General features: G+C 37.2%; 1 protein-coding gene across 1 annotated transcript in view; it reads left to right on the forward strand.

The window, feature by feature from the left end:
- The window catches only part of PPP1R9A (protein phosphatase 1 regulatory subunit 9A), a 132,420-nt gene that overhangs the window by 86,785 nt on the left and 26,040 nt on the right, over positions 1–19,595 (forward strand). Inside the window, 4 exon segments of the mRNA XM_036403693.2 lie at positions 2,492–2,627; positions 10,846–11,001; positions 16,415–16,468; positions 18,321–18,550. Of these exon segments, the coding sequence (XP_036259586.1) occupies positions 2,492–2,627; positions 10,846–11,001; positions 16,415–16,468; positions 18,321–18,550 (576 nt within the window).

Consider the following 19,595-nt stretch of genomic DNA (forward strand, 5'->3'; position numbering starts at 1 on the left):
ATAGTATCCCATTTTACAAATTTACAATTCTTTGTCTAGAACTGACATCAATTGATGTCAGCAGATTGAGCACTTCTAAAAACTTTTTTTCAGACATTTTGGATATGCCTCGCTCTAAAGCAATAAATTTTAGTAAGATAGAACATTACTAGTATATTTCTACTTTGGAAAACATTTGCTTTAAACTTTGTCATTGCTTGGAGACTTTTTTTCATATGTCACTGAACAGCTTCAGGTATCATGAAGTAACTTCATTTTTAAATGTGATTCAAGCCTTGAAAATCCCATCACTGTGAACTGTGTCTTTGGCATATGAAAAAAAAATCAATTAATAAGGCTTCATATTTTTACATCCTACCTAATTTTGTTTGTCTCTATGACAGTATTACTGCATAACAGTCTAATGTGTCAAAAACCATTTCTAAAATATCAGGTTTTACCAGATTTTGGATGCATTATATGTTGTCTATTCTAAGTTTTCATTGTAAAAGGTGACTGTATGAAGTATTTTGAGTCTTGTATTTTCCAAGGAAGGTTAATTACCAGGCAGAGGGCCAGAGGGAATCCAATATTTACATCACTTTGTGTGGTTTCATAACTTTACACATTGAGGGTCTCCCTCACATATTTACAAATGTGGTGCTCTCTCTACTATGTGTAAGTAATATACTCATGCATAATTTTGCTTAAAATGGTTTTTTTAAATAGAATCTTTTTTTCCATATTCAATTTTAATTTGTTTCACATCAGAGGAGACAAACAAGTAGCAGATACTGGTTAAATCCTTTTTTCACTTCCTTTAGTAATTTCAAAAGTTCATTGTTCCTCCCAGTTGAGTCTGAAAACATGACTGGTTTAGTCTTTGTAATACTTGGCTCTAAAATAAAAATTAGAGGAAACAGGATCTGTGTGTGAGTCAGTATGCAGAGCAGATGAAGTCTAGGGGCCATGAAGAAACATTCTTTTTCTTTCAGCCCAAGGTCTTTATCATTACTGAGAACTAATGTTGTATTTTGTAATAGTGGGGTATGAGTGCCAGACTGTTATCTGTTTGATCAGGATTAAAATGCTGACATTATTGCCTTGATTCTCTTCTAGTTTCTGCTGTATTTGCTGCTGATGTTTTTAAGCTAAGACACTTTCTTGCAAATTATTTTCAGGGCACCTTGTGTCATTATTTCAAATGGAGTTACTAATTTTCACCTTTTTTTAGCTTTTTTGAAGTAATTAGTCGATTGGATATTTTGATGATGTGGAAATAATCTCCAAATTACAGTCCTTTCTGTAGTGCCTGACTTCATAGAATCTGAAAAATTATTTATCATAGTAATTAGACCCAGGGTCATCCAATGCTGGGAAGTTGGCTTACACATGGATGACAAATCCCAAGGGATTTTAACAGTGATAGGCAGTACAAATGAAAAAAGTTTTCATATATGAGTATAATGCACGTTTCTGCCCTCATTCAAATAATACATTAAATTCATCATTTGAGCCAAATGTTGTGGGAACAAATAGTTTACTATATCCAGTATCTCAGTGTCACCTTATTGTGCTTTTCAGCTCTACATAATACTTCTTTCATCTGTAATTACCTAATTATCTTTTTAGCCTTCTAAGAAAACAATTCTTCAGCTTGACATCTTTAAATTGTGCTTTTGTTCAGTAATTCACAGTGTGTTGGTACTGTGTAATGGGTGTTTATGATTAGTTCTGGAGATAGCAATGTATCTAAATATGGTTATGCCACTGTGCTGGAAAAAAAAAGAAAAGAGGTTACAATCCTAACAAATTCTGAGTTCTAGTTGCTGAAAACAAGAGTGAGAAACATTCTTGTAAGTCTCAACCAAGAAAGAGGCACTTCCCCTGTGTTTTGCTAGGCCAAGAAAGTGTGCACCCAGTGTTCAGCAGTAGATCACAGTGGAGAAAACGTTCCGTAGCAACAGAAGTTCATGAAATAAAAGACAGATTTAAATGCAGCTTAAAATTAAGGAAATAGTGTCTGTCAGATTTTAAAATGTGGAAATAGATTCTGTTTTCTAAGACCGGAGGAAGACAAATATAAAAGCTCAGAAATGGAAGAGAACGTCAAAGTCAGAGTGGGGAGGAGTTACTCTCATGCATGTTCCTTTCACTATAAGCTGCCATAAGTGTGCCCGTGCTCTTACTGTGCACCCATAACAGCCTGGTCTTCTGTAGCCTTCTGGAGGCTCTGAAGGAAATGGAAGTGATTATACTTTAATGAATCTTGGAGTGGTGGCTTGTCATGGTCCCTTCTATTTTGCCCCTCCTGTCATGTGACCAGACCTGTCATGGTCTGATCACTCCTGCTCCTGCACACAGTGCCCTTGTGAGAAATCTCATCCACAGAACGCATTTGAAACAATCAAAACTATGCATCTTTGGAGAAAAAGGCTACCCTCTATACTAGAAATGGCTAAAACCCTAGTAAACAGTAGGAGTAATATTTTTTCACTGTTGTTTTGTGTAGGTTTGTAATTGGACGAGAAAAACCGGGACAAGTGAGTGAGGTTGCGCAGCTGATCAGCCAAACTCTAGAGCAAGAACGCCGCCAGAGAGAGCTGCTGGAGCAGCATTATGCACAGTATGATGCAGATGATGATGAGGTAACAGACGGTCCAGTCTTTCAATCTTTGGTGGTTTTTCATGTTCTCTTTTCTACTCTTAATTCCTTCTTTTTACTTACCAATCAGAGGTCAACTTTTGTACCTTTCCATTACTTTTGCTGGTGATTTTTGTGTTCCAGAAGAGCAAATATCAAGTTGGTTGATGCTTCTTGTAAGCATTCCTCTTCCTTGAAAGCCTGTATCTTTCTGAAATAAGGGAGTAAAGCTTGTTTGGTTGTGCACTGAAACATTGAAATTTTGTGAAAATGTTTAAATTTTGTGAAACCTGGTAAAAGTTGCCCTCTAACTTTTAGAGGGGTTGAGGATGTTGTGCTTTTTTCCTAGAAGAATTGATATTCTTTTTAAGTCAGAATATTTTCTGTAATTCTAGGTAAGACCCCTCCTTCCACACACTGTGATTTTGTTTCTGTGTGAACAGATATTCCTCAGGATAGAGAATTCCCTACCTTGTCTGAAGTGCATATTCATGCTTACAATTAGTGCCAATACAAAGGTTTCAAAAGTAACAACTCTGTGCAGTAAAATTTCCATAATTTCTTTCCATTGTCATAAAATTCCTAGTATGCCTAAATACCAAGATACTTGGAAAGATTACTTTGAGAGCTTTTTCAGAGACTACTGCTGTCTGTGTTGCTCCCTAAATAAGCTGCTGGGTTTTGTAACAAACTGCTTCCTTATAGCTCAAGCATACTGTCATCATTTCACATCATCTTGAGTAATATTATTTGTAATGCTAGACTCCATGTATTAGTGTGTTTTCATCCTGGGCAGGGTGTTTTTTTGGGGTTTTTTTTTGTGTAAGGGAACAGTAGATAAGGGGAGATAGAGAATTCATGATATGCATTTAATTCAGGTTAGTTCTTGTTTTTAGAAAAAAAATTACTCTTGACATAAAATCAGGATATACTCAGATTTTGAAACATGCTGTTAAAATAGCAATATGTCAGAACAATCAGAAGTGTCCCAACAGACTAAGTAAAAATCCTGTCTAGCCCCAGTAATGCTTTCACTTACTGTAGTTTCCACTGATATTAAGAATAAAAAGATTTCTATATACCTTAGAATTAATCCTGTCACGGGGACATATGTAACTCATATAAATTAAGAGCTGTACATACATGCATATGTATGTCTGCCTGTGGGAGAACATAAAAATCCATAGATAGAAAAATCCATATCCTCTCTGTTCCCTCCTCAAACTACAGAAACATGCAAGTCTCCTTCTCTTTAGTCTAGAATTAAATTCAAGAGGAGTTTCTTGAAGGAACTCTTTTACAATCTCTTCAAAAACAAAATGGAACAACTAGGCTTTGGGGAAAGAGACCTCCACAACTCATCACAGTATACCATAGATGTCAGGGTTTGAAGACTTCCAGTACCATTTTATGGTGAGCATAGTCTGATTGCTTTCATGGAGGCAAGAGAGGGGTGTCCTAAATTCCTGATGATCAAATCTTTCTCATTGTGTACTTGCATGTAGAGGAGTGTGTGGCTGACCTGTGTGATTGAGGCATTGCACCTTTTATCTGTGGAACACATCCAGCTGCAAAAAATCTCAAATTCTTTGTGTTTTTTACCTTCATGCACCACAGAGGTGATCTGTCAATAAAGAAAATGTTGTTAAACCCCTATTGATCAATACTGATCCTTGTAGTACTTCAGCCTTCAGTAGGGATTGTTGCTGTGAAGGTGCTGACTGTGACACTGTCACACTGATGGCCATGCAAGTGTTTCTCAGTACAATACTGAAAGAGGACAGGGATGAGTAGGGATGAGTAGGTATTGGGTACTTTCTGTGATGTGTCTTGTCCTTGCAATTTGGTAGTTACAAACTCTTAGGTCCTGTTCACTGCATAAATTTTTCACAAAAGATACTAAATTCACAAAGTGTTTTCTGCTGATAGAAACAGTGGTTTCTGTTTTCTGTTTTCTTCAGATCATAGAGAGAAAATAAAATTGGGCAAGTTTTTCCCAGATTTTCCTTAATTAAGAGAGTTAAAGGTATCTGTTCTGATTCTAGCACTACACTGAATATGGTGACCATCTCTGAAACTAAGACATGATTTTTGGCAATGGCCTTTGGAGTGCAGAGGAGAGTTTTGAGGAAAAGAGGAAGAAAGGAAATCTACCAGAAGAGATCCAGATGATCTCATCAATTATCTCTTTTAGAAGGAGAAGGAATTAGGCCTGAGATCAAATGCAGTGCTTTAAAACTACATTGGGATCATTGAAAGTCATACCCATTTCCTACTTGATGCCATCTATATATGTGGGTCATGGGTGGTAAACATTTTCAGAATAAATCCTGGGGTTTGGTTACTAAGGTATGCAGTGTAGCATGTTCCCTTTCTTAATTACGAGACTTACCAGAAATAGATTTTATTGAATACCTGCAGTAATCTGAATATTACTATTTTTTAGCCACCTGACTATGCTATCCAGGTCTACTCACATAGCTTGCACCATTCCCAGACAACTGGCACAATGTAAACGGTGATCTAATGCACATTAGCCACAGTTCAAAGATATTTTTGGTCACCACAAGGACTTCTGCTCCATTTACTGTCAAATATGAGCATTACTTCTTTGAGCATACCTTGCTCTGTGTGGACAAGTCTGGCTGGGTTTATGTTGCTGCCAGACACCACCACCAGCCCTGCATTCTTTGGCTCTGGTAAGCAGAGCACCTTTTGGGCTAGACAATCTCATTTTGCACTGGCTGAATGAATATCTACAAGTGTACAAAAACCACTACTACCCTTTTGAGTCTTTTTCATCAGAGGGAATAGTGACTCTGACTGCTTGAACTTGAGGAGTATTTGGATTGCCAGTGTGAGGAGTTTGGCATTGAGGCAGCACAGAATTACACAGGTTGCTCTGTCTCAGAGCTGTCAAGCCATCCTGTTCATTTTCCTACACCGTTTAAAGTGTGGTACCATGGATCTCCAGGTACAGAGCTGCAAAAATAAACAAGAAAATGATCTTGAGACTGCCAAATTCTGAGACTCAGAGATTACTACAAGGACAGCAGTAACATTTTAAGTTTTCCAGAGCAGGAAGTCAGTGATCTTGTTTGAGTCCTGCAGTCGTGGCACATGACTTGTGTTTGTTGGAGGTGGTTAAACCACAGGAAGAGAATGTGTGCCAGGCGTGTGCAAGTTCTGATATTTTATCTTGCTGTGTCACCAGCTGGCTGGATTTCCTCTCTTTTGGAGCTTCTGAAAGTCTTCATAGCCCAAGGAGTCTGTAGGTATTTTAGAAGGATCCAAGTTATTTTAAAAAGTAGTATTCTGAGACAGTTTTGGTTTCTGCCAGCTAGTGGGCAGTGGACTTGAGTTGGATACTAAATTTAGAGATGCAGTGTTAGCCTACTACCTTCTCATTCCATTGCCTTGCAGGAATGTTGCCTGACATCTGTTTGTTGAGGAAGATTTACACTAATACATAGTGTTTCTAAAATGCAAATCATTTATTGTGTAAGTAACACTGAAAACTCATCATTTACTATATAAATACCCTGCATTGCTGCATTTCAGAATCTGCTGTTACCATGGGCTGCAGGTCCCACAGGATTGCAGGATGCTTTCAGATGCTCCTTCATTTAAGTTTTGCATAAAGCCCTTGTGCAGAACTGATGAACATGAAAATAAAATGGATGTTCACAGTGGAGTCTATGCAAAGACCAGCAGGATAAGTGTGCATCAGCTCACAATTTGTTGTTAAGCTCCCACAAGCCAAGCACTTGAGCCAGTAGTATCAGCTATTTCTCAAGTGTTACATACAATAGGCAGCACTGGCTTTTCCTAGTGAGTCTGTGCTAATCACAGTAAAGCTGGGAGAGTATGTTGCCTCTAGATATCCTGCTACAGAGTTTGCCCATCACCACTTTGTCTAGCTTCCTAAAATCCCACATCCTTTTAATTTGAAAATAAAACTCAAAGGTTTTGAAGTAGGCACTGTCCTTGTATTTCCTACTTAGTGTGCTAAGTATGACCTGAATCTGTATCCTTGACTGAAACCTTTTGAATTCCCTGTGTTAACATAGTGTTCTGTGCATATGAGTCAAATTCTGACATTTCTTGGAATTGTGATTTGGACTTGGTATTATCTTCTTCATGTTCTACAGCAAATGACAAAAGTCAGATAAAGCAGATGACCTGTTCCCCAGAAGGCTGCATGGGGTGATGCAAAATGTGAAATGAATAATATATTGCAGGATTCTGTTCACTCTGTGGCCACAGACAAGTAGTTTAATGCAACTGATGTTTTATAATATCACTAATAGTCAAACTAATATTTTGTTCATTTTAAATTCTCATTCATTAGGACATGCTGAGAGCAAAGCAACATTTAAAACCATTGAAGAAAATCTTGACACATGCAAAAAGAAAAAAAAAAGTGGCAGTGCACTTGAATCTCTTAACACCCAAAGAGTACATTTTTTTAACCAAATCTCTCAGAGAGTACATTTTTTCCAACATCATTAATATGATGCGTTCCTGTAAAAGCAATGATTAATACTATGCCATTATGGTTTTCTTCACTCTTTTGAAAAAATTAAATATAAGCCATCAAAGAAAAAATCAGATGAAGAGATGGACTTGAGTTATTTTTACAGTGCCTCAAATGGTGTTCCCTGATTGTGGGAGAGTTTCAGCAGGAACAAAAGGTGTAGCTTGATGCAGCCTTTGTTATGGTGATTTGGGGAAGGTCTGTCTGCATTATCCTGGCTGGTGCTGCAGCTCCTTCTTTATGGTTGGGAGTGTTGGGCACATTTCAGACATTTACTGTTAGGCAGTTAAACAATGCGAGTAACACATTTTCCCTTTAGAAGTGGAAAATTGCAGCTCATGTTGATAATTTCATGCTATTGGCTGTGATTGCATATGGCAAAATGGAATGGCTAATATCAGAAGCTATTGCTTTGGATGGGACAAGCTTAGCCCTAAGTGCTACTGAAGTGAGAAACAGGGCTTGTACATGGATGAATTCTGCTCACCAACACAGAATGAAGGGTCTAAGATTTTCCTTTAAGAGCATGTAAGTTTTCATTGGCTCTGGAGTTTAAAATATTATTGCTATTGCTGGATAAGGAAACAAAATGTATTGCAGGGAACCTCAGGGAGTTACAATGACAACTCTTACCTCACAGGGCTTTTTATTTGAAGTAAGACAGCTTTTTTTCTGTCCCTTATTGCTCCTTATAAAATAGTGAATTTCACATTCTAGCTAAGTGGCACAGTGTGTGAACAACTACTGTCTGATAGTTTCATGTGCAACAAAAGTCAGCAGAGAGAATTCTTTCAGGGAAAGTATGTTTCATGTAGTTTATGATGTATATTTCCTCAATGTACACATTGGTTCTTTTGAACCTGTAATTTGTTTTTCATGTGACTGTAAGATGAAATCCCTTTATTTTGAAGACAAAAGCTAAAGCCCCATTTATTTCTGTGTTCTGTAATGTGTTCTTGTCGTCCTGGTGTCTTGTTTACTTGAGCTGTGTTTTGCTTTGACAGCTACTTTTTTCATTAAATGAAGCAAAAATGACTGTGCTCATTGACGATCATTATGTACAATTTGAAGCAAGATTTTCCTTTGTGTTCATTTGTAGCTGCCTGATGTTCCTCTTCAAACACTCTGGCTCCTGAGGCCGGTAGAATATTGTCTGCTCTTGATTTTTTCCCCAATAATTTACTCCTTCATGTGTGTTGAGTTTTCTTTTTGTATTCAGTACTTCTTCTTAGCTTAAGTCTTTGGAGAAATCAGCTTTAACTAAATTCATCTGTTTTATTCCTTTGCCAAAATTGGTAAATGTAATTGGGATTTTGTATTAATGTATTTCTTTAAAATGCACATGTAGCTGAGCCAGGTCTGTTTTGTTTTACATAAGCAGGGCATGAGTTTACTGGTTAATGATCCTGTTTCTGCCTCCTCTTTGCATGCTTCAGAGATTTCCTTGCCACTGCTGATGGACCCACCAGGATTTTTTTTAATGCAGCAAATACAGTTGTGAATTACCTTATTTGTTTCAGGGATAATGACTGCAAAATGGAAAGTACATGGACTGTTAGTATTTTGTCCCCACAAAAATTAATTTCTGTGAAATCTCAGTGTGATTTTAAGAGTTAGTCTTCCTGCTTGTGGTTGCCCTGAGGGTGTGTGAAGGTTGCATTACATTACATGAAAGAGTCAGGAGAGTTAGCAGCCAGATTTTCAGTTTAGACAGCTACTGCACATACCCAGGGACAATAAAATAGAAACTAAATAATAAAGAAGTTACTACAGGTGTAGTGTAACGGAAGGGTTTTTTTGTGTGTGCATAAGATCCAGACATACAGAATGACGATTTCAGGTGTTGTTTTGTTTAGGTATAGTGCTTACATGCCTGAAAACTCCAGTGAGATGGACTATGTATTCTTTACTTCTCTTAAATAAGGAAAGAAGAAGTAAAACCAGCTGTTAGCTTTATTTAATAGAAGACTATTGAGATTCTTAGGCATATATGCTTAGTAGGCATGAAGTATATAAAACAAATGGTTACTGTTTATTTCATTGGAGAATATGTTACTATTTAGAGGGGCAGCAATAACTCACAAAAAAAGTACCTTGCTTTACAGTGACTATTTTAAAGTATTGATGTGCATGTTGGTGACTGACTTTCTTTTTAGTAGTTCTTTCAAAATCATAAAATTTTACTAAACTGTTTTATGCTTTCTATGTGTTTTGGCTTTGTTTTTTAAAACTTCAGTGGTTTAAAAAAAGAGGAATGTAGGTTTTTCATGATCTTTAAAGGTTCCTTTTAACCCAAACCATTCTATGATTCTGTGTGTCCTGTCCACCTAGAGTCAGCATCTTGCATGCACTAATTTTTAGCTTAGAGAGTTTCACATAAGCCTAAACAACAGCTGAGAAACTGAATTAAAGTAGGAAGGTTTGAACTGTTGTTCAAACCTCTGAGTTCTTACCTCTTGTTTTGGAAAGTCCTTTTGTCAAAAAATTACACTAATAGATAATTTTAGCACTATGGGGAATATACTTCTGATAATTGTATTATGTTTCTTCATCTCAGAAACTGAAAGCTCATGAAGGAAAACTTTGAATAGTTTTGTCAAAATTTTGGTGGTGTTACTGTAGAAACATGAAAAAGACTGCTCTGGTCCCCCCGCCCTTCCTTTTCCATGTATTTATTTAGTCCCAATCCTTATAAATCCAGATGTGGTCCTGAGGGAAGTGTTTGCTTTATAATGTGTTTGCACAGTCATCTGCAAGTCAGCAGGCTGTTTGTGATCCATGCATGCTGTACTCCAGCTTCCAGAGGGAGCCCTGCAGGAGCAAGGTGGTACCATTCACCTTAGGGCTGGGGAGAGATGAGCACAGGCATGTGTGCAAAAGGCTGAGTAGGCAGCTTGGGGCTCAATATTTCAACCTTTTCTTTTCAATATTGTTGTTTTGTTTTATTTTGTTTGTTTTTGAGATACTGACTGCAGCTTAGGATTTTTCAAAATTCTATTTTGTCAGCAAGTTGTTTGCACCTCATGGTTTACTTGCACAAGAAACACCCACATTTATTGTTCCAAACTAGTTGAAAGCAGCTCCTTATTCAGGGTGAAAATTGAGTAAACTCTGGCTTCAGACTCTGAACTTGTCTCTGACACTTGGTTTCTTTTTCCTACTCTTGTCTTTCTGCGTGGGTGTGACTTTTCTATCGTTAATTTGTTTATAAAGAACAAACCAATGAATTTTCAAATTCAACATCGAATATCACTGGAGAATTATTTCGTCCAGATGACTTTACTAACAACTAATCAAGATCCTGTTGGTTGTATTCTGTTGGTTTTTTTTCTGTTTGGAAAAGATTCATTGTTAAATCTGAAATAAATTTGGCGAGTTCTTTCAATGGAAAAGAGGTCTCACTTGGAAAAGGATTAAACTATCAAAATACAGAGCCAGTAATGCTTGAGAACTGAGTTATTAGTGCTTAAGACACTGTGTTCTCTTCTCTCTTAATGTACTGAAATACTACTGTGGAGTTACATTTTGTCTGGTAGAATTCATCAGTACTGGGGTTATAGCTAAAGACAAAGAAAACCTTTTTTGTATGCAGAATGCTGTGATTGCACAGTATCTTAGTTACTCTTTGAATAGTCTCTGCATAATAAGAGGATAACTGGAATTTCTTAAATGCTATAAAATTAAGACAGGGGAATATGCCACAGATGAAGAAGATGAAGACATGGGACCTGTCCTTCCAGGAGGTGACATGGCCATTGAAGTGTTCGATCTCCCTGAAAATGATGACATGTTCTCCCCCAGTGATGTGGACACCAGCAAACTTGCTCACAAATTCAAAGAAGTAAGTTATACATCAGAAAATACTCCTGAAATACATCACTGAACCAGATTTCTAGTTATCTCAGTGCTTGGGTTTTTTCTCTTGAAAACTGGAGTGGTTTTTAGCTTTTTGTCTGTTTAGTACTTTGAAATTACTCAAAAATTTCTGCTTGAAAGAAGTAGAAATGGCCTTTGGAGATATTTTGGCATCAGCTTTCAGGTGACTGTTGTATTGATGAGGGCAGTTTATAAATTAACTTTTCAATACAGAAGTTACTCTGCCTCAGCAGTTAGTTTGACCACATAGACAAAGTGCAAGTTCATTCATCACTAGCAGGGTGCTGGGGTTTGGGGTTGGCTTTTTTTTTTCGCTTGGTTTGCTTTGTTTTGCTTTGTTTTTGTAAGATTCCAATAAAAGGTGATTGGGAAAACCAAACAACAAATGTTAAATTTCAGTGGAGAGAGACGTGTGAAACTCATCCTATGCCATTCCACAGTAACTCATCAGTGTACAGCCACCATGTCATGTGTTTGGCCATGTGTTTAGAAAGATGCTCTATTGGGGAAGCAGCCATACTTCAAGATAGTATTTTACCAAAGTTTTACCAAAACCATGCCAAGTTTATGGTTAGGGGGTATAGCATCCACCTGTACTAACAGTGGTGTTCATTGTGGTCATTGAATTAATATAATTTCACATACCAAAGTATGAAGGGACATTTCTTCTGTATTTTAGGCTGTGTGCTTTTGATTTGGCTTCTTTTTAGGCTTTCCTGAATTCTCATGCAAATAAAGATATGAAACAATGGATATACCTGAGCTTACAGTAATGGGCTGAGTGATGGCAGTAAAGAACTTTTTTTTTTTTTTTTTTTTTTAAACACAGGAAGATGGGAGGGTTGAAAGTAGCCAGAACCTCATAGGAGATTTAAGCAGCAGAACCTGGGCCCAGATAGGAGTATTAAAATACCGGGACTCCTTTTTTATCCTTCTCCACTTATCCTTTTGCCTTCACTCAAACCAGATATTTAATCTTGTATAAATATATTTTTACTACCCTCTAGTGAGAGTCATGTGTGGAAAGTGATCAGTCAGTGAGCAGCCAGTCTTTCCCTTTTCCTGCTGATAGCCCTCTCAGCCATTGGGTACCTACTGTTATTCATTGATGGCTCCTGAAAGTTTTTTACATTACTTAAATTATGATTTTCTCACTCCATATTTTGAGTTTCATGCTCTTACACGAATTAGCAGAACATTTTATTTCATTTTCTAATACTTTGCATCATACATAGAATAAAGTATCAAAGTGGTGGGAAGATGCTACCATTCTCCGTGTGCCAGTGAGTTTTCCAAGGCTGTGCAAAACACAGATGCAGTGATGGGCAAGAAACTCACCTTTGAATAAAGTACCTTTAAATCTGTGCTTGAATACAGTTTCCATAAGCTGAGGCTATCGCCATACTGGAGCTTGTCCAGAGTGATTTGAAGCTATTTGCAGACCTGTCTTCTGTAATGGCCTTAAAACGCTGTTTTAGAGCCCAGATGAAGGTACTTTGGGATCCTTGAGTGTAAGTGCAGATGAGAGCCTGAGAAGAAAACATGAAATGCTCCTGCCTCAGAGTGGGCTCTTTCAGCAGCCCACGCAGTAGTGCTGTTCTGAGCACACCACTTTTGTTTCACGGATCGTCTTTAAGAGTACACAGCTGCGTTTTGTTGGCTGATGCCGAGTGAGTGCATGTATTTTTCTTGGTATTTGCCCTGAATTCTTTCAACACTGGAGGACTTGTTCATGATCACAGTGCACAAGCCCACACAGTGTTTTCTGGAATTGTATTTAAAGAATAACTGTTCTTTCTTGTTCTTACTCCAGAGATTAATGAAAGTATTAGGCAAATGGGTAGGACATAATCTTTAAGCATAATAGTTTGACCTAATTAGTTGAATTCAGTCTTTGCAACACAAATCATGTTCCCATACTCTGAGAGCACTCTTATTAAAAATGCTTTGCTTTTGGAATGAAAATGAGAAGAGAGATGGGCATTCCTGGGAGAATCACAGAAGTTTTGAAAGTCTTGTTTTCCTGGCTGTAAAGCAGGAAAAATAAAACTGATTTTTCGTAACTGCTTTGAGAGAAAAAAGCTAGAAACTTTATTTTAGCTGTGATGATTGAAGAGAGACAAGATCTGTGGGGAGAAGGGACATTTATGTAAGAATTCATTATTCCATATTTTAATGAAATATATGAAGAATGGATGATCATTATATGCAAAAATATATAATGATTGCATAAAAATTGTCATGGCGATTATTGGATTCTAGTGCGTACTTTCCTTCCCAGTGTACTCCTGGTATTTTAACATTTGCTAGACTTTCATCTCCTACCTTTTGCAGTCTTGATGAATTCAATCCATTTTCTCTCTAAAAGTTACCTTTTATAACAAGTTTCATTGTTTTGTAGAAAATTAATCAGCTTTTCAAGACATACTTGAATAGGAAATGTGCCAAAATTATTCAAAATGTCTTTGTTGAAGTGAAGCCTTCACAATTTTATATTGACTTAAAAGCCAAAAAAAAAAATTCAAAATAGTATGTGCCAAGAATTTGTCTGGCATTAAATAGGACATGGAATAAAGATTTCTGGTCCCCTGTTAGTAAACTTGCTTAAAAATTTTTAGCTATGGAGTCCAGATTTTCTTGCCAAATAGTTGACCTTGCTTGTTTTTTAGTCTAACCTATAAATGTGTTAGCATTTCTCATCTATTCTACAACCATAATTAGTTCTTTTTTTAAAAAAAAGCAGATATCAAGCTACACATTTTTCTGTTAAGCAGAAAAGTGTCTTCTTTCTTCTGCCTCAGTGGGATCTGCTGTACCATGTACTGATTCAATGATCTGACTGGGTACTCAGTATTCATTTTTTTGACTTAATAACAGAGAGCACAAAAATAACTGTTAAAAACCATCTGTACCTGAGCAGATTGTCATTTATGCAACAATTTGGAGTTTATTTGTATGTAATAATAAACTCTTTAAGTGCTCCATATGGATTTGTGGGGTTTCAGAAGAGATGGGAGTAGACTGTCAGCAGGTAGCCTAAGCTTTGAGTCTTGGCTTTTTGATGCCATTATCAAGTCTGAAAAGGGGAAAACTCTAGCTCATCCATTATTCCCCTGATTTTATCTCATCCCAGGACAGTGTAGCAGAACTAAGCAAAGGTTAGGCATTTTATAAACACCATGATGTTTTGAGATGGTTCTTTAATAATTTTTCACTTTTAACAGGAGTGCAATGGGTAGAAAAACCAGTTCTCAATCTCTGAAAATTGGAATGACTGAGCTCAAAAATTGCAAGTAACCTCTTGCAAATGTTATTTGAAGTATCTCCTTTTTTCCCTCTCATATGTAGATAAAAAGGTGTATGTCCTTCTCAGCTTCCTGGCCTACTAGGTGCAGTAGCATCACTGGTAACTTCTTGCCATTAGACCAGCTCCAGGGCTGCCAAGTGCCCTGTTCCCAGCTGCACTGGCACCTCTCCATCCTGGAGCAGTAGCCCTGCTCCCCTGTGGCACTTGCTCAGGAGCCCCGTGATCCCAGGGTTACCTGTGTCTCTGCAAGCTGCTGTAGTCAGTTCAGTTCATTTCACATGGAATCTTACATCTGCTCTCACTGAGCACAGGAAGAGTTGTACCACTTTTCAGTGCAAAGTCAAAAAGTGAGCATAAGTAACAGATTGTGGGGATTAGAAGTTCTTACAGTGTCTGCTGGAAACCATGACCAAGAAATGAATGTTTGAAAGAAGATTCCTAAGTGGTGAATCGGTGTCTCCTTTATTCTGGCCAGCATAAATTGAGGAATTCTCCACCTTAAACGACTAGGTTTATTCAGTAGATAATTTGAGGCTGATTTGCAAACTGAACTGTATCTGAGAGTGTGCATTTCCTGTGCCACAAGAAGGGGCATTCAAGAGACTTCAGGAAAAGCGAATTTCTAAATTGGCTTAGAATTTTTCAGACATACTTATAGTGGTCAGCTCAGTGATAGCTCCAGTTACTTTGAAAATTATTCCCTTCTCCCAGAAGAACTTCTCCTTTGATTAATTTGCACATTTTCTTACTAACAGCTGGTTCTTCAAGAAGGTAGCCATTGCTTCACCAGAGATGTTAGCTTCTGGTTCAGTACAATGACCTCACATACTCTATTAGCTCACATAAACTATTCCCAAAAGCTCATGTTTGTCTTGTAAAAGAAGTAACCTGCATGTAAAACATGCTTTTCCATAGCTATTCCTCCTATTCATAAATAATAGACGATGCCTTATCTCCAGTGCAGTGCTGGCTCAGGCTGTAATTCACTTTTTGACCTTGCCCTCAGCTCCATACCCAACATACCCGAGTCACTGACTCAGTGTGAGGTTTTGGGGCCTGTCAGTAGTTTGTCCATGCTGCTTGCTTTAAATAGTACAGCAGCAGGGATTGGGGTGCAGGCCAGTATTGGGTACATGTGCATGACCATTTCCATTTGGATTAGGGTCATGCTGTTGGAGATGTGGTTCAGTTTGTACTTCAGAGTGTTCCTGGAGCCTGTGAATAGCAGACCTTTATGGTAAAACTAAAGATGTTTCAGGACATTGCCTGATACACTCAGAGTAGTAGACTGTAGTAGGCTGTTCACTCCACAGGAACAGACTAATGTAGCTTAGAACAGAAGAAATCCCACAGCAGGTGTGCAGGTGGGAGCCAGGTCCTCCACACCAACCCTTTCCCTGTACAGATCCCCTGTTGTTGTTGCTGCTTGGTGATGTAACTACAACCTTTAGCACACTGCCTGGGCTGTTAATCTGCTTGCAATCGCTTTGTTGCTTGAATGCTGTTGCTGTTATTTACAGTTTCCCTGTGTAACTGCCCTCAACTGAGATTAGCTGGCTTGTGCAGAGTAACTCCAGCTATTGGTGAAAGATAGCATCAGTTTACCTTTCTTCTTGCATGAAATAAATGTTTGGAATCTTCCCTCAAGGTTTTCCTGACTTCTTGAGATGTTAAATCACTTCTTTCCATGTTTGCTTATTTGTAATGTGCCTGCTTTAATCAGTGCAGTGGGACTTTCAGCACTGGGATATATTTCACATTCACATCAGGGGAGAGCAAAGCCCAGCAGGATAACATCTAATTTTTTTAAACATAAGACATTTGGTTTTGCTAAACAGATTGGATGTTCTGATTTGAAATTATGAGTGGTTAGACGGCATCCTATCTTTAATTAGGTTGCACAGACTGAGTCATTTTGCAAGCTAGACATTTTAATTTACAATCTACTGCACTGCAGCACTCTTCGGGGCCTTCTGCTATGTAATAAGGTATTCAACTTGCAGCACAGGCTTTAAAAATACCGGAGTACTCTCTATGACTTCACTTGTTTATTTTATGTTTTCAATTCTAGTTGCAAATCAAACATGCAGTTACAGAAGCTGAAATTCAGAAGCTGAAGACAAAGGTAAGAATCAATATATGGTTAATGCATAATGTTTTTTTCTTTATGCAAAATCAGATCTGAAGATGTATCTTTATGTGGGTGGAGAAGTCACCATCCTTATTAAAGGCTGATTAAGAAGCACAGTGGCTCAGCTAAATCTTGTCTTGGTGTATGTTCTTTATTCCAAGTTTCGAGTAAAAATCTTAAGTGCTGCTATTAAAAGAAAGTGCCAACTTTTGTAGCTTCAGTTAAACATATGTTTTAAGGGGTATCATAATTACTAAATGGCAGATTGCTAGTTTTAAATTTCTGATGCATTTTTTCAGGTTTTAAAATTATATTTGGATTGAATGTTCAAGTTGAAGTTAGTAGATTTTTATTTACAAGTGATGTTAAAGTATCCCTGCGCTACTTTCCAATATTGACATTTTTTAAAAACCCAATTTGTTTAAAGGAATTTATTAGAAATTATTTTTATATACAGAAGAAAAAGTATTGTTTCATATTGTTGCAGCTCTCTTTAAAAGATAGTCTAGGAAGGAAAAATAGGATCAGTTTAAAAGAAAATATTATCTCACAATCAGCTGCTAGTTAATAAATTAAATTTGCTATAGCAATAAAAAAGAATTGGGTTTTTTTTTGTACTGGGGTAACCTTTATGGGAACCTAACTGATTATTCAGTAGTTCAGCAATACTAGGATTTATAATGACATCCTTCTCTTTGAGTCTGAGTATATTATAAAGGAAATAAAATAAGAAAAAGAGAAAATTGTACTTCAAGAAAACATTTTAGATTATTATTTCTTTTCAGCAGCATTTGCATTCACTATTATTTTGTATTTTGCATAGTGTTTATCAAATCTGCATAAATTACTGTTAAAAAAAAATCAGAGTGCAACTGTTTTCTGCAAGGACAATTTCTGTTGTCCTGTCTCAGTCCAGAAAGTCAAAAATCTTTTCTTTCTCTGCTTTCCAGTTCAAATCTAGCAATTGGAGCCACACAGTCGATCCCTTGGGATTGTGCCAAGGCCCATTGACTTGATGGCATCAATGTGTGGGTGTAAACATTCCTCTGTGCATATCCATTTGCAAAATTAGGGTTAATGTGCCTTTTAGTTTTGGACCTTTTTACCTCATCTTTTCAATAGAGCTGAAGAAAATGTGACTCATTGAGGTATATTACTAATAAAACTGCAAACAAGTTAATTTTTTTGGTGTATATCATCCATAATGCTAGCAGAACTGCCTAGAGCAAATTAAGAACTCTTGATAAATAAACAGGGATGTTAAGGCATTTTTTGTTTACTAAATTATAGGAACTAAATCCCACAAGATGCTGTATAACCCTACCCTTATCCAGCACCAAACACTGAAACCTGCAGGTAGCTTCAGTTAGAAAATGAGAACACTAAAACCAAAAAACAAACAAACAAAAAAAATCTGGAAATCAAATTCCCCCCTCCCAAAATAAGAAATGTCATCATTTTCTGAAAGTGTGTAAATGCCTTATAGCACCTGAGTCACATGCACAAAGCAAAATGCATCCCATGTGCTGGCTGATTAACCCTGCAGTTTGTCTGGGTACTCCACTATTGACATTTTAAATGTCAGCCAGTCAGGTTAGTATAACCCAGAGAAGCACAGAGGCTGCACTGGAACACTGAGCAAAAACTCTGCTTGGTTTTATGAGGAAGAATAATACATGTATCAGCCTGTTTTCTTTGTCTTGGAACACTCTTCCCACTGTCAGCATATTACTATTGTAGTTACTGATTTACTGATTCTCTCTATTTGTGTTGTTTGAATTAATCCTGAACTCTTAGGCTGCACTTTGCAGCTTTTCATGGACTGCATCTCCACTCCTTTGTTCAGCTGCAGGCTGCTGAGAATGAGAAGGTGAGGTGGGAATTGGAGAAGACCCAACTCCAGCAGAACATTGAGGAGAATAAGGAAAGGATGATGAAATTAGAGAGTTATTGGATTGAGGCACAGACCCTGTGTCACACAGTGAATGAGCACCTCAAGGAGACGCAAAGCCAGTATCAGGCTCTGGAGAAGAAATATAACAAGGCAAAGAAATTAATCAAGGATTTTCAGCAAAAGTAAGCAGCTACACCAGGCTCAGCAAATGACTTAGTGGCCAGTTAGAAAACATGTATGTGATATATTTTGAAATATGAAACCCACTGTTAAACACCTGTAAGGTAAACACTGTTTTCCACTTTTTTATTCATGAAAAGCATGGACACTTTCCATTATGGAAAAATGCTAGTATTCAAGCTGTAGTCATACTGTACCTAAATAAAGACTTAGTCTGTAATATTCCAGATTGGTATGTTTCAGAATTAGGAAATAGCTCAATGTAATTGCAAACAACTAAGAGTAATTACAGTAAAGCACTTAATTACCAAAGTTTGCAGCAATTTATATGTGTATTGTATCAGCTGGATTCATTTCTGCTGTGTACTAATGTAACATCAAAAGGAATATTGTTTTGTTGCATTTTACATTTAATTTTTCTTCTTCTTGTAGATGCCAAGAATGTTTGAGCTGAGTTGAGCTAACTGATGATTTCCTGGCCCCCTCTGTTTCATGTGGTCCCCTCTCCCTGGTGGCTAGCAAGAATAATAACATCTTATATTTCTATAACAGCTTCCATTCCCCAGATTTATTTTTTTTTGCAGCAGCAGCTTTTTTCATTTTCTGCTGAAATAAACTTATTTAAAGAGGAAAACTCAAAGACATGCAGCAATGTCACGTGATAATTGGGATTGCAGAAATTAATATCCTGTCCCATTAAAAAGGGGGTTAGAGTATCAAAATATCATTACCTATTTTGGAATTTCATGACTGTTCCAAAACTAGTTTGTATCCTGTGTGTTTTCTGTCACAAATTTCTTTGATATTCAAAATAAAAAGAGATAGGGCAAATCACAAGAATGAGTTTGGATGGCTTTCCATTGACATTCTGCTTTATATTAGTAAAAGATCTAGTCAGTTGTTTTTAAATACTTCGGACTCCTTAACTGACGTGACATATTTCCTTTAGAAAATTCAATTTGTACCTGCAAACTTACAGGTTGTCCATTCTGTGAAAGGAGCACAGTCATACTCTAGTAAAACAGAGACTTTGCTCTATGTCCTACA

This window comes from Molothrus ater, chromosome 1 (genome assembly GCF_012460135.2).
Source record: "Molothrus ater isolate BHLD 08-10-18 breed brown headed cowbird chromosome 1, BPBGC_Mater_1.1, whole genome shotgun sequence".
In the NCBI taxonomy this organism is placed as follows: domain Eukaryota; kingdom Metazoa; phylum Chordata; class Aves; order Passeriformes; family Icteridae; genus Molothrus; species Molothrus ater.